The 21,661-nt window shown below is 39.7% G+C and overlaps 1 protein-coding gene across 1 annotated transcript in view; it reads right to left on the reverse strand.

The window, feature by feature from the left end:
* Positions 1-21,661, reverse strand: part of PAG1 (phosphoprotein membrane anchor with glycosphingolipid microdomains 1) — a 134,747-nt gene that overhangs the window by 56,702 nt on the left and 56,384 nt on the right. Inside the window, exon 2 of the mRNA XM_060116250.1 lies at positions 1,506-1,605. Within this exon, the coding sequence (XP_059972233.1) occupies positions 1,506-1,577 (72 nt within the window). The 5' untranslated portion in view covers positions 1,578-1,605. The remainder of the gene's footprint in view (positions 1-1,505; positions 1,606-21,661) is intronic.

The following is a 21,661-nucleotide window of genomic DNA, read 5'->3' on the forward strand; positions in this document are numbered from 1 at the left end:
GCATCTAGTGATGTTCTTTTATTAGGACCACATATGATCTCTTAGACTGTGTTGCTTTCTTCCATAGCAGAATCAGCGGATTATTTATATTATATTTAGGTACATCAATTGTTTCCCTGACAGTTACCAAGTGAGACATGGCCGCCTTCTGTTTGCCACTGCATTCAGCTACATTATTATTTTCTTTTTTAAAAATAAGTCTAAAAAGATTAGAACAGAACACATAGTCACGAGTGGTCTTTCTCAAACTCGACTCCAAGTCTTTGTCAGTCACGCAAACTAAGAGGGCAGGGCTTCTCTGGGTGAAGGGCTTGACAGACAAGAGCCTTTCTCAAGCCATCTTTCCGTCGTTCATTAGATTTCAAATCAAACCTCCTCCTGAACTCCTGCCACACAGATATTTTTCGATGTGGATTCCAAACCTCTCCACTTCCCCATGTTGTCATTGTCAGTCCCAGAGAACTCTCTTGAATTCATTAGAGATGTGAGAAAGATTTATTATCTAAAGCAAATTGCTACCATAAAAAAATAAACTGAAAAGAATAAACATTTTTCTTAAAATGCCAAATCTTATTAATATGTATGGGAAATAATATGTTTGCATATACTATCTGTATTACTAGACAGGATTAAAGAGTCTGATTTTAAAACTGAACATATTATTTGACAGCTAATTTCATAACATAAAATTGGTGCATAATTTTGCATTTTCAGAACATGACTTTCATGAGTTATGTTTTTATTCCAAAGAAACAAGGTAATCAAGACAGTGTGGTACCGGCATAGGGTAGACATCTAGCTCAGTGGAACAGAATTCAGCACCCCAAAATAAACCCATATATCTATGGCCAATTGATTTTTTGACCAAGGTGCCAAGACTATGCAATGGGGAAAGAAGAGTCTTTTCAGCAAAAGATTATGGGGCAACTGATAGCCAAAGAATGGAGTCGGATCCTCAACTCAGACTGTATAAAAAAGTTAACTCAAAATGAATCAAATGCCTAAATTTAAGAACTAAAACTACAAAACTCTTAAAAGAAGACATAGGGGTAAATCTTCATAAGTTCAGATTTGGCACTGGTGTTTTAGATGTAATACCAAAAGCACAAGTAACAAAAGAAAAATAGGTAATTTAAGTTTCATCGAAATTAAAAACATGTTTATGTTTTAAAGGATACTATCAAGAACGTGAAAAGACAACCCAAGGAATGAAAAAATATATGTGTAAATCATATCTGATACAGGACTTTTATCTAGAATATGCAAAGAACTCTTATAACTCAATAATGAAAAGACAACCCAACCAAAAACAGGCAAAAGATTTGAATAGACATTTCGCCAAATAAATATGGCCAAATAAGCACATGAAAAGATGCCTCATCAAGGAAATGCAAATCAAAACCACGATGAGATATCACTTCATACCCACTAGGATGACTATAACTGAAAAATCTAAGATAGTAGCAAGTGTTGGCGAGGATGTGGAGAAATCAGAACACTCATACCTGGCTGATGGGGATGTAAAATGGTACAGCCACTTTGAAAACAGCCTGGTTGTTCCTCAAAAAGTGAAACATCGAGTGATTTTACCCAGTAATTCCACTCCTAGGTATATACCAAGAGAAATGAAAACGTTAAGTCCACACAAAACTTGTATGTGGATGTTCATAGCAGCATTATCCATAATAGCCCCAGAATGGAAACAGTAGCAATGTCCATAAACTGGTGAATCAATAAACACAATATAGTATATCCATATGAAAGAATATTGTTTGACCATAAAATGAAATGAAGTATCGATACATGCTAAAACACAGCCGAACTTTGAAAACATGCTAAGTGAAATGTCAGTCACAAAACCCCCCACATATTATCTGATTCCATTTACATGAAATGTCCAAATGGGCAAATATATAGGTTGCTTAGGGCTGGGGGATGATCATCATGCGGATGATAGGTAAGAATTGTGTGGTTCCTCTTTGAGGTAACTCGAACGTTCTAAAATTGATTGTGGTGATAGCTGCACAGCTCTGTGAATATACTAAAAACCATTAAATTGCACACTTTAAATGGGATGTGAATTATATCCCAATAAAGGTGTTACCAAAACAATATTCTAAGGAACGTGGACATTACACATTACAGTGTCAGTCATCTTCTAGATCAATCCGAAATAAATATGGCAAACCCAAGTATAATTGTAGCTGGAATCATTGGAGTTGCTGTCCTGAGGAAGGGTCTCCTGGCTCCACTGAAAACTATCATAGTCTGACTGAGACAACCTGAGTATAATTCTGCATGAACCAAATACTCCTTTAGGTCCTCTCTCATCCTCATGACTATCTCTGAGTGTGGACAGCAGTTAATTACTGCAAACAATGATTGATCCAATCAAATAGCAATCCTATGCTTTCAGTGCTGATTTCTTTTCCCACTGAATGGAATTTTGGACTTCTGAAACCAGGTATCTAATCAAATATGACTGGCCCCCTACCCTGCATACACTAAGTCAGTAGAAGGCCAATCTTAGCACTGCTTTTTCTATACCGATTTCACTGACAGTTCTCATAAGGACTCTTACCAGCTTCTTAACATGGATGATGTCATTCATAAGAGGCTCCAACAAACGAACTCCAGTAATTCATGATGCTTCTTGCCTACTAACCTGAAGGCTTGTTCTGGCTAAAGCCTCTCAGAGGATCTGAAATAGAATTCTATTTCTGGGCCACTGGGACTATGCACCTGACAGATGGCCTGGCCCAAGCCCCAGCTGCTATTGCTGAGGAGAAGTTTAAGGAGAGGAGAATTTCCTCAAAACTATGCCCTACAGTCTCTCCTAAGGAAGTAGCGATGACATTGACAGCAAACCTCCCTGCTATCTGTGTAGATAAATACTGGAATCTGGTAGCACAGACTGAAGAAACATGAATCCAAATTCATGTTTGAGAGGCTAGACATCTACTCAGTATGAGTCTAGACTCAAGGAGCTCAATGAGTAATTCTTAAATTTAAAAGAAATTTAAAGGTGAGCTATAAATCAACATCACTTGATACTTGAACCCTTTCTGCAATGTCTGTAACATCCAGTTCATGAGTGCAATGTCAAAAATACTTGGCTAAGTGTAGCAGTTAAAAGTACTGAGCAATGAATGAATCACAGTGCCTAAGAAATAATAATCACTCAATATTTATTTGCTGATTGAGTACATTTTAAAAAATCAGAGCAGACGCGAGGATATTGCTACAATAAAGCCACTCTCAGTTGCAGTCCCTGAAGACAGAGAAAGGGGTAGGATTGCAGGTCGCTCATGATAGACATATTACCATGGCAATATATCATGCCTGCAAATGCCAGCCAAGTAAATACTATCCTTATCCATGCTGTAGTGGAAATAAACTGATAAACGAAACTTAGACCTGCTATTCCAGCCTAGGCCAGATTCCCTCCCATAAGGAAAGGCTTCCAGAAGGAATCCCTTTCTACCTCTTGGAAGCACTGCTAGGTTTGAGCTAGCATTAAGGAAGGCTTAGTGGCTGCAACCTAGCTGGAGTCCTGGTTCTGATATGCAGGGCTATGCAGAACAAGTCCAGTACTTTCCCTATATGGCAACCTTTGAAATACTTGAAGATACGTGTTTAAAGAGGTCCCTCTTCTGCTGCCTTTTAGTGCCCCCTTCTCCATTTCAAAGAGTATAGTTTTGAGTACCACCTACTATGACTCAATAGAGCACAAAGGCTACATGGAGAGCAGAGCATGCTGAGAGCCCAATCCAGCTACAAAGCCCAATCTAGGAACCCAACACATCCAATGGACAAGGTAACCTTGATCTGATTCAGGAAATAGTCCTTATCTGGGTTTTGGTGATGGTTGGTAGGGGAATTCTCAGGGCCCAGCTATCATAGGGAGGGCAGAGCTATTGGCAGGGAGCAATAAGCTTGGCAAGTCAGGAAGGTGGTCCACTACTGTCCTGGAGGTCCAGTCACAGCTACAGAATCTGGCCACTGGGCAGGATCCCTGGGTAAGAGGCACACTTCTCTAGAAGACCTCCTGGCGAGACCAAGATAGACCACGGTACCCAAAGTAGACACTGAGTCCCAGACACTTAATACACAGGAAGACAAAGAGCTGAAACTTGGAAGGTCAAGGAGTGAGTCTCAGGGCAACCTGGAGGTCATTCCTGGGATACCAGATCCTACATCCAAGGATGGCCACTTGGAAGGCAGTGATGATTATCCCAGTGGTCAGCACTGAGGCAATACCATTCTCAGCATGGGAGATCAAAACTCAACAAACACACTCAGACAGCATTGAGCAAGATGACTACGGGCGAGGCACAGAGAGACCATGATGAGTGGTATGCCCTGCAGCACTGCGGGTTTAAGGATTAAACATCTTAGTATTTCCTGCTTTAGTGAGAACGAATTCAGATCTGGGGAGGGCGAGACAGTGCATGCAAGAGGACCAAGTGGGGAGGAAACAGGGAAGGTAGGAGGAGACATGCTGGGGGCTGACACTTTCATTTGCTGGTGTTCCCTTCTAAATGACTAAGCTCGAAGGCAGTTCTCCAGATGAAGTAACACTGCATCCGGGAAGACGAGCTCAGGACTCGTACTTGAGTCAGTTCAGATGCTACACTTTTATTTAGAAAGCCTAAGATCACTGAAGCTTTTCTCACCGGCTACATTATACTGTGGGCATCTATGAATCTTTTACTTGATTAACACAAAATCTAAATTTGTTTCATCTATGATGCTGCTGAGCCACATCTCTCTTTACTGCCTTTTTGCAATTTAATTGGTGGTGGTGGTGAGGTGCTCTCGTCATCCCTGTTCCACGTCTGCGTCTTAGATGTGGGTCATTGCGTTAAATGTCAAGTTGTTATTGAGTTCTGTTTCCTTCATTTATTATTACATTAGCCATCTCTCCCAGTTTGAGGCCACGCATTTATAGTGTTTTACCCAAATGAGTCCTCATGTTGACTAGAATAGGATTAGTTTCAAATATCAGAAACCTTTTTCCAGGAAGAAAGCAATTTATTAATCAGTTCCCTCTGGGTATACTTACCAAACCAGTTATTAATCAGGCTCATTATACACACCCCCTATTTGTCCAAATGTTAAATGTTAGCAATGTGATACCCTCTGGTTAAAAAAAATCAAATATATCTCTAAACAAGTATAGGCTATTTGTTATTAATCCTTCTGAATTCTATGATGGGTTTCATAAATTGTCAGTATAACAGAGATCAACCTCAAAGCAAAGACATATACTTCCATTAAAATTTCAATATTCAGCCTTTGACAGTAATCATCCAAGAAAACTACATACTAAATATGCATAATGGTACAGCAATGAAAGGGGTAGCTAAGGACAATGTATATGGGCTAAGGTATACTGTGCAGTGTTGGAAAACATAACTTATGATGCTTCCTTCTCCTGCATTCTTATTTCCCTCGGGCTACACTTCTCCTCTTGCTAAGCTCCCCCATGTTGTCTGGCCATTTTTTCTTGCTGGTTCTCCCAGCTGTGTCTCTCATCTTTTCCACCCAGCCCCCCACCCCCCAGCTGCTTTAGCTCACACTTCCAGCCTTCCTGGTATTTACTGTGTTAACAGTTCTAGTCGTCACACCATCTGATGTCTCCTGCTTCATCTTTCACACAATCTAACAGCTGAAATCCCTAATGTATGCAAAGCAACAGTCCATTAAGAAAAGAGTTTTCCTTATTGAGAACAAAAAAAATGGAAAAGGCAGGAAAGGGTAGTTCACAGAGGTGCCAAAGAGAGGCCACTATGTAGATAAGATGAAGGAAAAAAAAAGACTTTTTTAAGCCTCAAAAAGATTATGACACTGGGAAATCTAAAAATCCCCTTCAACGGTGTGGTTTAATGAAAATAATCCCCTTTCCAAGAAGAATATATTCTAGGGAACGGATGATAAAAATCCTTAAACACGTATCCTTATACTATCTACAATATACAGAACCCAAGTAAGCACTGATACAGTTATAATACATATACTAAGTTATTAACAAATGACATTTTCTTAGCAAAGCCTTCTTTTTGTTAGTATGTTACATGGAAAGAGGCTTAAAATGACACCTTCTACTATAAGCCTTATCTGTAAGCCTGCATCCCAGGTGAACAAGGCTTGGGCATGAATTCCTTGCAGTTTCAATATTAACAGAGAAAAAATCAAAATGACCAAAGCGCTCAACCGGAAAAAAAATCCTTTCTTAATGGCAAAAAATAGAATAGCTTACAAAATGCACATTTAACGTATCTAAGGAAAATTGCATGCTTTTCGGATATCTGAACAAAAAGCAATGTAGCATAAACACTAACATTAAAAAGATTAGCATCGGAACTTAAATGTGGCTGCAGTGAACGGAAAATACATTGACTCCTCTGATTACTAGTTTATGAATTGGAAGTAATAAAAAGTATTTGAAACATCCTCCTTTAGGCAAAGTAAATAAGCAGGGAATAATAACCAGGTCAACCAGAGAGGTCATTCACGCATTCATTTCCTTACTCACCTTTCAAGGATATTTCCTTGATTAAAAAAGCCAAAAAGTAAATATTACTCCATTCCCTTCCACTCTGTGTATCTGAAAAGCTGTCTTTTGGACTGGGACTTAAGTTGCCATATATTGAGTCTATAGCTTTGGCTTGTTTTTGCCTAAAGACAGATACTTAACTGGGTAGCCACCAGGCCCACTGCCTTTGTTTATCACAGAGCCTCAGATCAGCCTTCTAGAGGGTTGCTGATCACCGATCTTTTTTTTTTTTTTTTGCGGTACGCGGGCCTCTCACTGTTGTGGCCTCTCCCGTTGCGGAGCACAGGCTTCGGACGCGCAGGCTCAGTGGCCATGGGTCAGGGGCCCAGCCGCTCCATGGCATGTGGGATCTTCCCGGACCGGGGCACGAACCCGTGTCCCCTGCATCGGCAGGCGGACTCTCAACCACTGCGCCACCAGGGAAACCCTGATCACCGATCTTTTCCAGAAGAAGTTGTGCAAATGGGTATATAAGTGTGTGGTGGTGGGCAGACGGGGGGATGCAAGGAAACTTCCTCTTGCATAGGAAGCTCAGGAAGGAAACTTGAAGTTTGTCCATGTACACTTTCAAGATCCAAAATTCACAGAAAGATACTTACTGTTAGGAGTCCCAGCCACAGAGTAATTTAAGACAGAAAGGGCCCTTCCCTCTGTTCTTAAGGTTCTGAAGAACTGGCTGTGTTGTTTGTGTTGACCTGAAGCAATGGCTCTGATGGTGGGGTCAGAGAACGGGTTGCACTTCGGCTCTGGTTATTTTCCCCATTATTGAAAAATTGTTGTCTATAAAGTCTCTGAGTTTCAGAGGGGTGTGTAAGGATGTGGTGGGGTAAGTTGGCATTTTGTAGATGGACCATATGGGACAAAGTAACTTTATGGTGACCGCTTCCTCTCCATATATGTATATATAGAGATTATATGTCTATATCTATCTCTTTCTCTCCCTCTACATATACATGTGTGTGCATAGAGAGAATACATATTTAATATGTAAGTAGTGAGAGAATACACACAAACACACACACACACACACACACACTTGACCACTTCAATCTTAGACTTTCAACACTGCCTGCAGATACCACACCAGAACTGTACCATTGACAGGATACCTATGTGGCCATTCTCTTATGACCTAGGGTTAGTTTTATGAGATGCTATCACATGTATGACATTTCAATCATTTATTTGATGGAAAATAACTATTAGATGACATAAGTTGAGCTTTAGAGAAATTCTGAGCCACTTAGTGAGATGTAATGCTCAGTATCCAGAGAAAGTCAAGGAGATTCAATGGAATGGAAATAACGCCTAAACTAATGTATGCATGCTAGCAAGAGCCTCTAGATAGTCAATGCTCTGCAAATGTCAGCTCTATTATGACCTGTAAGCAATGGTATATTCAACAGAACTGAAGGTATCATGATGGACTCTAGTCTACTAAGCTCATCTCTGCAGGGAGGTTACACTTAGATACTGTACTATAGGTGTGTGTATAACTTGCCTGTATGTGACCATTTCGTGTCTGTTATAGGTTGAATTGTATCCTCCCCAAATTCACATGTTGAAGGCCTAATCCCCAGTACCTCAGAATGTGACCTTCTTTGGAAACAGGGTCATTACAGATATGATTAGTTGAGATGAAGTCTTACTGAAGTAGGGTGGGCAGCTGATCTAATATGATTGGGTCCTTATAAAAAGGGGAGGTGCACACAGGAAGAACGCCCTGGGAAGATAGGAGTTACAGTGCCACAAGCCAAGGATGTACCAACAGCTGGGAGAGAGGTCTGCAACAGGTCCTGCCCTAGTACCTTCAGAAGGGGAAATGGCCCTGCAGACACCTTGATCGTGGACTTCTAGCTTGTGACACTTAAATTTCTGATGTTTAAGCTACCCAGTCTGTGGTACTTTATTATGGCAACCCTAGGAAATTAATATAGAGCCAGTATATGAAAAAATGGTCATTTTCTAATATTGCAATCCTGAGTTAAAGGAATAGAGGTGATATAAAATAGATAATCAACAAGGACCTACCATATAGCACAGGGAACTATATTCAGTATTTTATAGTAACCTATAAGGGAAAAGAATCTGAAAAAGAATATATATATATATATACACACACATATATGTATGCGTATATATATATATATATATATATATATATATATATATGAAACTGAATCAGTTTGCTGTGATTACACTTTGCTGCATTTACACAATGTTGTAAATGAATTATACTTCAATAAAACATTTAAAAAAATTTTAAAAAGGAATAGAGATGAGGGTGAGCAAGGTAGCACTCATCACTTTACACATCTCATATCAAGAAAGTTTACATATCAACCCAGCTGTTACAATGGAGTTATTTCTTAATTATATGAATTCAAGTAAACATTGAAATAACAGGCTCACATAATTCATAATACAACTTCAAGAAGGAATTTGTATTTTTAAACATTCTTGTCAATAAGACTGAAGGACTAATTACCTAAACGTCATGAAGCAGAATTAAAGAGAAAACTTTCAATCATTTCTTTAATCTTGAGGAAAGTTTTGAGAGGATTCCCCAAGAATTTGACCAAAATTTCTAGGGAATTTTTTTTTTTTGCTTTATTGGGACATCTATTTAGATTGAATTGTTTATATATTTATATAATTATTTATATATTTATGTTCTTTGCTCCTCTTGGTTAATTCATGTTTCTCCTTGAATTCATCCTTAAAAGTCTGCCCTGCTCTACCATTTAGCACTTGCGCATATTTCAGAGTTGGATTAATGTAATTTTAGAGTTAAAAGAAACTCCGCAATATTTCAGCTCATTAATTTTAGCAACAAGGAAGCCAATGCCCAGCTGTGATCACACAGCTCGTCAAGGTAGAGGATGGAACAGAACGTGGCCACTTTTCATTACTTCCAGATCTATGGCTCTGGCTTCACCATGTTTCACGGATGCTACTTGTGTGTGCTTCCCTAATCAGATAATCTGGCTTCAGGGTTGGTGCCTTTTATTTATTTATTTTTAATCTCATCCAAAGATTCTCTTGCAATGCCACATCCAGAGCAGGCATACCAAAATGCCTGTTTAAATATGGCTTATTGATGATATAGCTAAGTTTCTGTATGAAGATACTAGCAACTGATCATACATGACTGTTCTTCAGTATACTGTTATTTTTTAAGAAGTCTCCTCAATTTATTTACTATCTAGAATATATTTTCTTTAACCTGACCATAGAACTAATTGGCATTATATATAACCCAGGTTTTATCTTCTTAGCTCTTTTGATATCCAGGCTAATGGCATTTTAAGTGAGATGTGAAATCTGGGCTTTATTACTGTGGCCCTTTGTCTGGGTGTCTGGTCAAAGAAGTCAGTCCATCTGCTTGGTTAAGTAAGGTGGGAAGAGGAAAGAGAAGAAGGAAATAAAAGAAAAGCAGAAATGACAAATAAGCTTTAAAGATTCTGAACTCCCTTAGACAAAGACATGATTTCTAATATTACAGTTGGTAAAAATCACCAGACAACAAAGGCTTCAGGAGGTAACATGGCTGTATCGTCACATACAAAATGGAAACAGCTGAGAGCAGTTTCCATATCCATCTGCCCAAATGGAGATAAGTGGTTTCATCCACAAGCCTAGATAAAAGAAGAAACAAAAACACCCGCCCCCAAATCTAACTGTGAGAGAGAGAAATGAGAAATATAGTAGCAGCTTCCTCACTGCAGAAGTACGTTTTTTCGGTCTGCCATCAACAGGTGTTGCCATGGTAACTATCTTGTAGTTAAGAAGTAGTAGAGGTATAAAAAACCACAATGAAGAGGAAAATAAGAAAAGTGTGCTGTAGTAAAACTAACCTCAGACCTCACAGAATGAGCAGCAGAGACTCGCTCTCCCATTCGCCAGGTCTCTGTGTTGCAGGAAAAGGGCTCAGCCCAAGAGCATGGCCCTTGGAAGACCCAAGGAACTCTCAAGGGAGCTGTTGTGGCCCTCAATTTATCTTAGGTGCTAATTTACATCCCCACTCCCACGGGTACATTTTAGCTTTCTGATGTCTTTGTGGGAAAGTTTACAGTTTTGTAACGTTGTGTCTGGAAACCTCTAGAAAGGGAACATATATTAGTGAACAACTTCCTTATTGTCCCTCTACTTCTCACAGGTAGTGTGTTTAGTAACGATTTCTCTGTGCTCTCTCTCCATATAGAGAAGCCAGGGTTTGCATGCATTGAATTAGTGCGATAATAACAGTTATTTCTTGCTTTGAACAACTATAGCCAGTATTTGTAGCCCTGGTATCAGGAAATACCTCAGAGCCTGGCTAGGATTAGAAGACCATTTCCATGGTCCTTCCTTCATTACTCACAGCTAGTGATAGTATCCCATACTTTTTTCATCCCAAATATACTAGCATCATGAATGATGAAATAATAATCATTCTGCATTTTTATTTTGTAAGCTATTGTTGATGACCCCATGAAAGGGCACAACTTATCCCCTTTCTTTACCCAGCTTTTTGTTGTTGCTCCAATGACCACTCCATTTTATACATGAATAACATGGATACATACAGTTTGCTAACTTCTGTGATGCTTTAAAGTTAGGACAGCTGATGAAACAAGTCTTTGAAGGCTAACATCTGAAAGGTTTAGCCTGAGAGACAAATCTGTGTGGTACCAAGGATACTCTGTTGAGACCAAGCAGGCATCAGAGTGCTGTGGAAAATAAAACAGCTGAGGTGTGAGCAGAGATGGCTCTGGGACCTGACTTTACTTCCCTCATCCATTTCTGGAACTCAGGGTCCCGTTCCCTAAAGAGATGGAAGCTCCACCTCCTTCAAAAGGCTCATGTGAGACTCAAATGAAACAATGCCTATGAAAGCATTATTTTGTTCATAAACATTAAACACTGGGCCAATGAAAGCTGATGTTGGAAATATGATTGTCACTTGTTTTTCAAGCTTTCTGCTACGTTGGTATTACCTGATTCACATTTTTGAGGATAAGTAGGCCACGAAATTTTCACACAATGTTTCTGGCAGAAAATCTTTTGCCTTATTATCAGTTGGAGGCACTTATCTGATCTGGATGTCACTGTATTCTATTATTTCCTGTTCTGTCGACTTTTTGTTCTCAGGCTGGCAGATTTGTATCAGGGGGTGCATGCGTGTGTGTGTGCCTGTGCGTGTGTAAATGAGGACAAGCAGTAAGGGAGGGAGGAGAGAAAGGAAGGGAAAATGAGAGGAATAAATGAGTTAACAAAGTGGGAAAGAGCTTTCTTCCCCATTCCGCAGATAACGTAGCCATCCCTGATGGTGTGTGTTATTGTATTTGCAATCTGTAGATCACTAGGCATACGTTCTTTGTGGCCTTACACACTCTTCAGCTGAAGCAGCTCTGGGGACGACACTGAAGCCTGCCACTGACTCTCCTCTCATGATGCTCTGTTTCTCCATTTTCAGGCCAAAGGGCTTTGCCAATTGTAGTTCAAGATGCATAAATCCTTCTGTTTCTCAAACTAAAACCCCTCGATCTCTTTTACGATAAGATACACACCTTCTGTCTTCCTGGTGTGCTTGTTTTATTAAAGAACAGCTCCTGCTTTAAAATGTTGTCCTCTGGGCTTCCCTGGTGGCGCAGTGGTTGAGAGTCTGCCTGCCATTGCAGGGGACATGGGTTCGTGCCCCGGTCCAGGAAGATCCCACGTGCCGCGGAGCGGCTGGGCCCGTTAGCCATGGCCGCTGAGTCTGCACGTCCGGAGCCTGTGCTCCGCAGTGGGAGAGGCCACAACAGTGAGAGGCCCGCGTACCGCAAAAAAAAAAGAAAAAAAATGTTGTCCTCTTACTTCTGAGTGTTTTGAATTCATGGCCCCCACTTTATCCCTTCCATTCTGTCTCCTACTTTCCCCCTTAAAACCTGCTGTTCATCACATTCAACTGCTGGCCAAGTCCCACAGATTCTACCTCCTTACATGTTGGTTATAGTAAATCTCCAGCCCACTGTAACATGTGCTTATTGAAAAGGTTCACAGAATACAGAAAAATACATCATACAAAGTGAAAGTTCCTTTTCACCTTACCGCCCCAATCCCACTTCCTTCCCTATAGGTTAGCACTGTTCGAGGTGAGTAAAAAACGCTTGAAAAAGGTCTCGAAAGACACAAGAATCTAGAGGTATTTTTTTCTTTCTCTGTTACATATATGGTATTCTACACAAGGCATTGTTCAACTGTTTCCTTGTGTTCATTTACTGTATTTTAGAGAACTTTCCATGAAAGTAAATATTGAGTTATCTCATTTCTCTTAATTATAGAGCATTCAATGGTATTATAAATATACTATATTTAGACATTTCCATGCCAATGGATATTTAGGTTGTTTTTGGCTTTCCTCAGTTAGAAGCAATGTTACAAAGATTACTGTTGCATATATATCTCACTACAAGAGTGAGTACATCGCTGGGACAGATTCCCAGACATGGAATTGATGGGTCACAGAGCATGTGCACTTTTTGTTTCATTCTCTCTCTCCTTAATCGACCTAAAACCAAAGTTGTATTAATACACAGTCTGTGTAACTGTAAAAGAGAGTATACTTCTCAGTTCTGTTGGGTTTCACCACCACTTAGATTCATTTCTCTTAACACCTTCTGGGATTCTTGGATATCCTTGTCTGTTGGTGGCATTTCTTCCTGGCGTTTCAGTGCTGCTGTGGATTTGTGAATTTCTTCTTCTATTTTTTACTTTGGTGAGTGAAGGATAAAGAAGCACCCCACATACTTGGTCAGCTATCTAAGAGCCATAAGACCTCTTGCCTGCCTACTCGTCTCCTTTGTATTCCTCCTCCACAGCTGTCCAACTAACCTTCTGAAATGCAAAAATAATCACTTGACTCCCCTTAAACTCTTTCAATAACACCCTGATGCTTGGTGGGTGCTATGGGTTGGATTTTGTCCCCTAAAAACATATATGTTGAAATCCTGGCCCCAGTATCTCAGAATGTGACCTCATGTGGAAACAGGATCGTTACAGAGGTAATCTACTTAAGATGAGGTCATGAGGGTGGACCTTAATTCCAATATGACTGATGTCCTTATAAAAAGGGGAAAGTTGGACCCAGCGACAGACATGCACAGAGGGAAGGTGATGGGAAGAAACACAGGGTGAATACTATGCAAAGATGGAGGCAGAGGTTGGAATCATGCTGCCCCAAGCCAAGGAACATCTGGGGCTACCAGAAGCTGGAAGAGGCAAGGAACAATCCGACCCCACAGGTTTCAGAGGAAGCATGGCCCTGCAGACACTTGGATTTGGAATTCTAGCCTCCAGAACTGTGAGACAATGAATCTCAGTTGTTCAAGGTCACCCCGTGCTTTTCAGTACTTTGTTACAGCAGCCACGGAAAACTGATGCAGTGGGTAAAGTTCAACCTCTGAAGCATCTCACATCGTACCTTTCATGCAGTGTCTCGCTGCCCTCAGCATCCTCCCTCACTACCTTTCCTGCCAATACCCTACTTCCTTATCTGCTCACGTCCACAAGTTCTCGGATGCTTCCTATAGCCATGTTTTTGAACACCCTGCTCCCTCTACCTAAATTCCCTTCTCCACTCCCCAAGCATTACTAATGTGTCTTAGTTAATTTCCAGGGTCATCTCCTTTACGAGCTGTTTCTGACATCCCTTTCTCCACCAGTGTCCCAGACACAACTACCTGTCCTCGTGAGTCCCCTCTGTGCTGACCCTAGAGTATTTTGACATTATTTTGTGCTTACTCGTTTATGCACATCCATCCCCCTCTGCCATGCTGCGAGCTCCTTGACGGAAGAGCCATTTGACGTGTTCTAGCAAAATCCCTGCATATAGCATGTCGAAATGGGATTCTGCTCAGTGAACAATGCTATGAAAATATAAAAACTGTAAGCGATTTAATGTTTTTAAAAAATTTTTATTTTATATTGGAGTATAGTTGACTTACAACGTTGTGTTAGTTTCAGGTGTACAGCAAAGTGATTCAATTATACACTTGTCTATTCTTTTTTTCAGATTCTTTTCCCACATAGGTTATTACAGAGTATTGAGTAGAGTTCCCTGTGCTATACAGTAGGTCCTTGTTGATTATCTATTTTATATAGAGTAGTGTGTATATGTTGACTTTATTCTGTTAAACGTCTCTCATGTAAAGAGTTGGAGGAGAGTAGGTCAGGGCTGACTACAAATGGTTGATGCGCACAGGTGACGTTGGCTGAAAAGTACTTTTCACACTGAATTTGTGGCTATTTTCAGCTTGTTTTTATTTCTGATGAGACTCATTCTTCTAACCAGTCATACTTAGGAACATCAGACTTTTCCTTCAGATAATGTAAACTCTAACAGCTCCAATCAACAAAGATAAGTCCATCACCTGGACCTTGATGTCCACTGACTGCTTCCTACATTAGAGTGGTTTATTAGAGGCAGAAAGTAGACCAGTGGTTGCCTAGGGTTGGGGGCAGTGCAGGAGATGGGGAAATTGAAGGGGGTGATGACAGCTAAGGGGTGAGGGATTTCCTTTTAGAATTGTAAGAATGTTCTAAAACTGATTGTGATGATGGTTGCAAAACTCTGTGAATATACTGAAACTGTACACTTTAAATGAGTGAATTGTATCATATGAGAATTATAATTTGATAAAGCTGTTTTAAAAACAAAAGGCATGATTCATTTAATCCAATCTGGTCCACAAGAATCGCTGTTAAAACAAGTCAACTCTTTAGTAGCCAAACAGCCACACAGATAAAATAAAATAAACCCACTGCAGTAATAAAAAAGAAAACTAACAAACATAAAACCACAGCCTGGAATGTATACGGCATCCTACAGAAAACATGATGGACCCCGGGGCATTTCCCGTCAGGCCCATTCACTCGGATCATCCTATTGCATAGTTGTAGCAGCATAACTAAGCCTCAGAACTTTCCTTTTGTCATAAAGTGTTCAATTCTCTCTTCTTTCTATGTCACTAGAGATACACGTAGTTCAATAAACATGACAGCTAGGAGGGAAGTAAGATAAAAGGATAAGTGATAGCCGAAAAACAAACCCTTATAAACTACCAAACTTTAGCTAGTAGAAGGAATATTAGTCATATGGCGAACCAATGACCTCTGTGCTAAGTCAAGACAGTAGCATTTGTCAGGGTGTCAGGCAAAGGAACACAACATCTTTAACATTTGTCCAACTGTTCAGTAAGTCTTCTGAACAGACCAGGCAATGAATGACTAAAAGCAGACATCCTGGTGCTTATTCATACACTGTTTTGTATTTATCACCTGTCATGCAAATGCCTGTCACATGTCCCCAGTGAAATTCCAAACTCCTTGAAGACAGGGAAAGTATCTAATGGGTTTTCTCTCCTCCCACCATTCCATACCCAAAGCAATCAGCAAAGAGTTAAAACTGCTTTACGGGGTACAGGATACACCCATCTTAGAGTCTTACAGCACTAAAGAGATTTTTTTTCCTTTTTAGTAATGTTGTTTTGGAGCAAACATAATTTAATGCACCGAATAACAAAATCTATGTAATAAACAATTTTGTAATTGATTGTTACCTTTCTTTGAAGCCCCATTTCGAAGGACGTTATTTTGGAGAAATGTATACTACAATCACATAAACAACAGAAAAAGCCTTCAAAAATCAATGGGCTGCTGGCCCCTGAATGTATCAGAGCATGGCTCCGTGAGCCAGGATTCCGCTGGGTCCACTCAGATTCACAAACTTTGGTTTTGAAAAGTATTTCAGAACTAAATCTTTTTTTTAAAATAAATTTTATTTATTTATTTTTATTTTTGGCTGTGCTGGGTCTTCATTGAGGTGCACAGGCTTCTCACTGCAGTGGCTTCTCTTGTTGCGGAGTACAGGCTCTAGGCGCGTGGACTTCAGTAGTTGCGGCACGTGGGCTCGGTAGTTGTGGCGCACGGGCTTAGTTGCTCTGCGGCATGTGGGATCTTCCTGGACCAGGGCTCGAACCTGTGTCCCCTGCCTTGGCAGGTGGATTCTTAACCACTGCACCACCAGGGAAGCCCCTAAATCTTTTTTAAAGGTAGCTTTTTTAAAAAAAAATTTTATTGGAGTATAGTTGATTTACAATGATGTGTTAGTTTCAGGTGTACAGCACAGTGATTCAATTATATAGATATATTCATTCTTTTTCAGATTCTTTTCCCATATAGGTTATTACAGAATATTGAGTAGGGTTCCCTGTGCTATATAAAGTAAGTCTTCGTTGGTTATCTATTTTAACTAGAGTAGTATGTGTTAAAGGCAGCTTTTACTGTAACCAGAGACAAGATTTTTATCACGGAAAGGGAGGGAATAATTTCTCTCTGCACCATGTCCTTACATAGGTCACACAACTGCAAAAAATTACAGACTGTGCTATTGAAATCTGTTGATTAGTCACCGAGCTCAATACATTCTTAAAAACCTATAGTTAAATGTAATTAGCCAAGGTAAATTATAGAGAGAACCATGTAAATACATGAAAACATTCTCAGAGTTCAATGTACTAGGATGAAATAAAGAAAAAAAAACAAACACCTCTCTTCCACATCCACACATTCAGAAAGAAATACTCAAGCATCCCACTTCTGAAGGCTCCTTGGGTAAGGAGGAAACTCCCTAGTTCCTGTGGTTGGGACTTCCCAGACCTCTGTAATCTGACCAGCCAGACTAGTTCCTTTCCAAAACAAACTCGCCTTCCCCTGCCTTTGCGGATACTAGTCTTGCCTGGAATGTTCCACCCTCTTCTCCCCTCATCTCTAAGTCCTGACCATCCTTCTTAGTAAGACTTGCTCTTTTCCTTCCGTCCTTTCTGCCCAGTTCATTTGACATGAAATATTACCTTACCTGTCCTGTATTGGGAGTTAAATCCCTTTGTCCCTGATCAAGCAATTCAAGCAGATAACACTTCTGGCTCTTTCTAACTCTCCATTTAAGGGGAGGGAGGTGGAGTGACTCACTTAATGAGTGATTCGGGGAAGGGTAAACTAGGTACCCTGGGTGTAGTTCCTCCCTTCTTCCTTTAGGGATGGAGCAGCCCTCTGGGAATTTTCCTCTGACCCTCCATGCCATAATCTGATCCTTTTGGCCCACAGGTCTGTCCCAGCTACTGTGGCTTGTGCTTAACTCTGGGGTTCCGCATCCGTACAACAAATAAACCCCACCCTCCAACCTGGCTTATACTAGTAATAATGATGATAGTTGAACCTTATCTGCCAATTATTTTATCCTCTCTCTTAATTTTTTTCAGAACTTGGTAGGGTCAGAGGGGTGTCATGATTATAGTTTTCATCAAAGATTCCCGCATCATTCATATATGTAAGTTTACATATATTGATTCGACGGCTTTCAAAATTGATGTGAGATTGCATCCCATCTCCCTGCCTGGACATAATTTTGGGTCATGTCACATAAATCTTTGCTACGTGGTGAGTGCTTCACTACTCATTGTGGTGAGTGCTTCACCACAATGCCCAACGTATAGCAGAAATAAACTCAGAAAGGTTCAATTATGAAAACATCATCTAATTAAAGATATATAGAGAGAAGATTATAAAACAAAACTCAGGACTACAATACTTGTGATTCCAGCTAATAGTTATGATGTTATTAACACACTTTTGTTGTCACTTATCAGCAGTGTTAGCATAAAGTTAATATAGGCAGGCTGAGTATAAAATTAATATATGCGACACACTGTGATCCTGCAGAGTCAATTTAATTGCACTTTGAGCAGCAAGAAGAGAGAATAAAAGATAAGGCATATACTGACTGATTTTCTTCATCAAAACCAACAAGATCTCATTTAAACAAAACCCTGTCATTAAATGTCCAGCATATCTAACAGTGAATTTTATGTGATATATATCTGAATCTAATTTCCAAAGCAGTGATGGCAATCTACATAAGCCAAGTTTTCATTTACCCACATCTTAAACCTTCATCTTATAGGTTCTATTATCCTTTGCTCACTCTTACATAAAAAGCTTCACATGTATTTAAAAAGCTGTAAATGTGCAATGTTGCTGAGAAATAGTGGTTCAGTTGTCTAGTATATGGTTTTGAGTGTCCCCCCACCCCCCGCCATGAAACAACAAAAGTAGATTAAATACATAAAGGATTTACAATTATGTCAAAATAAAGACAGTGTTTCACAAAACTTTAGAGGTCAACTAATGTGATTAAACCACTAATTTCAATTTTAGGTTTAGTACTGTTTTTGAGTTTCCAAGTCGTTTTATTTATTTATTTTTAATTGAGTACAGTCGACAATATTATAATAGTTTTAGATGTACAATGGTGATTCGATATTTTTATAGATTATACTCTAACAGTATTATAAAATACTGGCTATATTTGCTGTGCTGTACATTACATCCTTGTATCTTATTTATTTTATACCTAGTAGTTTAAACACAATCTTTTTTTTTTTTACTTAAGTATGTATTTATTGAATGCTAACTGGACGCAAGCACTAACTAGTGTATGGTATCAATAAGCAGTATGTAGCCACACGATAATAATTCTAGAAATGATTACTTATATAAAGCCCTTTCCAGTTTTCAAAGATGTCACACATTTTTCCTTTGACTCTCACAGTCTCCTGTTAAAACAGCAGAGCAAACATTGTCATGCCCATTTTATAAATGGGGAAACTAAGGCTTAGAGAGGTCTTGAGCACTGGCAGGGCTGGTACTACCGTCCAGACTGCTGACTCCCAGGAATTAACCAGTCATTTGGAGATTCAATAAATAGTTATTCAGCACCTACTATGCAGTAAACCCTATGTTGCATCTGGGGATGGAGATGGTCCCTGCCCTCCCGGTCTCTCCCCAGGTTATGCTATTTGACACAGGACCAGCCACCAACATGCACATGATACTTTCAACACAGGATTTTTATTTTATACCTCAATAAAAGCAAAAATAAATTTGCGAATATTTTTCCTGTAAAAACAAAACTATGGAAGACTTCCTTAAAATTAATACAGCTTAATCATTTACTTCAGAAATTAAGAACGTGTTTCATTGTTACTCCTCGAAGCTCCAACTAGAATGATAGTGTTTCCATTCGAATTGAGACTCCAAATAAAAAATACCCTTTGGCATTTTTCAATGAAGCATTTAATCTTCTATCAGATGAATGAGAATTTAATCACATAAATTAGTCTACCTCATTCCTCTACCAAAATGTTAGAATTTATCTAAGGAGACAAAATTAGATGTAAACATTCACAGGAACTAGTGATGAGAATATTGCTGGGGAAGAAGACTCTTTTTGAAATTCAGTTTTGGGATTCACATACCCCAAATCACAGGGACCTGAGTTCCCAGTACCACCTTGCAGTTCTCAAGACACGATTTTAATATGAGGTGGCCCTTTCATAAGTGCAGTTGTCATAAAATGTCCTAAAACACGAGAGAGAAGATCCATGTTGAGCCCTGAAATGAAAAGGCATGGCACCCACATGGCTTTTTCTCATCTTTGCCCATAAATTAATTAATCAGTAGTAAAGACATCTGCATTTAAGGCAGGCTTCCTTCCAGACAGGAAGACAGATAGACAAGACAGATAGACAGATATGACACAGAGAAACCAGCAACCCTGACGTAGAGAAACCCAACGAGGCAATGAAAGGAGAAAAGTAGGTGATGGAGTCAATCAGCCAGTGAGTTAATTTCACAATCGTGGCCTCACACTCTTGTTGATAAGCGGGTGGAACACAGTAGAACATGGGCTCATTACAAACGAAACACAAACCCACCCCTTCACGCCTCCAAGCGTTATCAGTCTTCGGAATTCAGCAAGTAGAGAAGAGTGTCAACGTGCATTTTAGTTGTCCGTCTCCTTCCTCCACTCTTTCTTTCTCTAAAGGATTGTAACTTATTTGTCTCACATTTTTCTTTTTTGGAGATAAAGTCTATATGCTTTTTAAAGTATATAGACTTAATGCAGTATTATGTCTTGTGTAGCATATAGTTCTGTGTCGATCCGTCAGCTGTCTCTGGGTAAAGAACTGTGGTGCCAACTGTATCACATACCCAAGTTCAGTATCATCCACAGCGCCTGGAGGCACTGCTCTCATGTAAAACGAGCCCTGCCTTATTAGAGTCCTGTTAGATGCGATAAGAGGAAATAGATAAATGAGACACAGAGAGGCCCTAATTTATATAAATCACTGTCACATGCTCTTTAAAAATGACTTCAGCTTTTTTAAAACATCAGGTCCCAAAGTGCCACAGAAATTTCTATAGAGTGATACACTGACTTACACATTTCTCTATTGGTGTGGGATTAATTAAAAATCTAAATCGTTTGTTCAAACTTCCCACCTTCTCTGGCTTATCATACATACACAAGATTTTGGCAACCTAGGAAGAAAATAAAAATAGCTCAAGAGGCCTAATTTACAAAAAGAATTATATTCCAAAAGCTCAACTTCAAGCTTGTCATTAGGAACACTGAATGCACTGTCACATTAGAATGAGTAAATGAAAGTTATTACAGTTTTAAGACAAATAGGTCATAACAATTTTTATCAAGTTAAACAATTTTGTGGAAAGCAAAGAAACCAATGAACATTAAAACCCTGTTTTTGGGGCTTCCCTGGTGGCGCAGTGGTTGAGAGTCCGCCTGCCGATGCAGCGGACACGGGTTTGTGCCGCGGTCCAGGAAGATCCCACATGCCACGGAGCGGCCGGGCCCGTGAGCCATGGCCACTGAGCCTGCGCGTCCGGAGCCTGTGCTCCACAACGGGAGAGGCCACAACAGTGAGAGGCCCGCGTACCGCAAAAAACCCCAACCCCCCCCCCCCGCCCAAAACCCTATTTATTATATTCTGAAGTTTCCTTGATCTTTAATTTTATAGAAACATTTACCAAGTTGCCACCAGCGAAGAAATACTGTTAGGTACCATTTTCAGTTATTACGTCAAATATGCATTTCCATGTTCCAAAACAGCCTGCATGTGTCATTTAAAAATTATAAAATATTGTACACTTTTATATCCTCAGTCACTTCCTCATTGTTAAAGGCAAGTAGCTTCCAAATTTTCATTGTTTAAAAAA

This window comes from Mesoplodon densirostris, chromosome 13 (genome assembly GCF_025265405.1).
Source record: "Mesoplodon densirostris isolate mMesDen1 chromosome 13, mMesDen1 primary haplotype, whole genome shotgun sequence".
Lineage (NCBI taxonomy): Eukaryota > Metazoa > Chordata > Mammalia > Artiodactyla > Ziphiidae > Mesoplodon > Mesoplodon densirostris.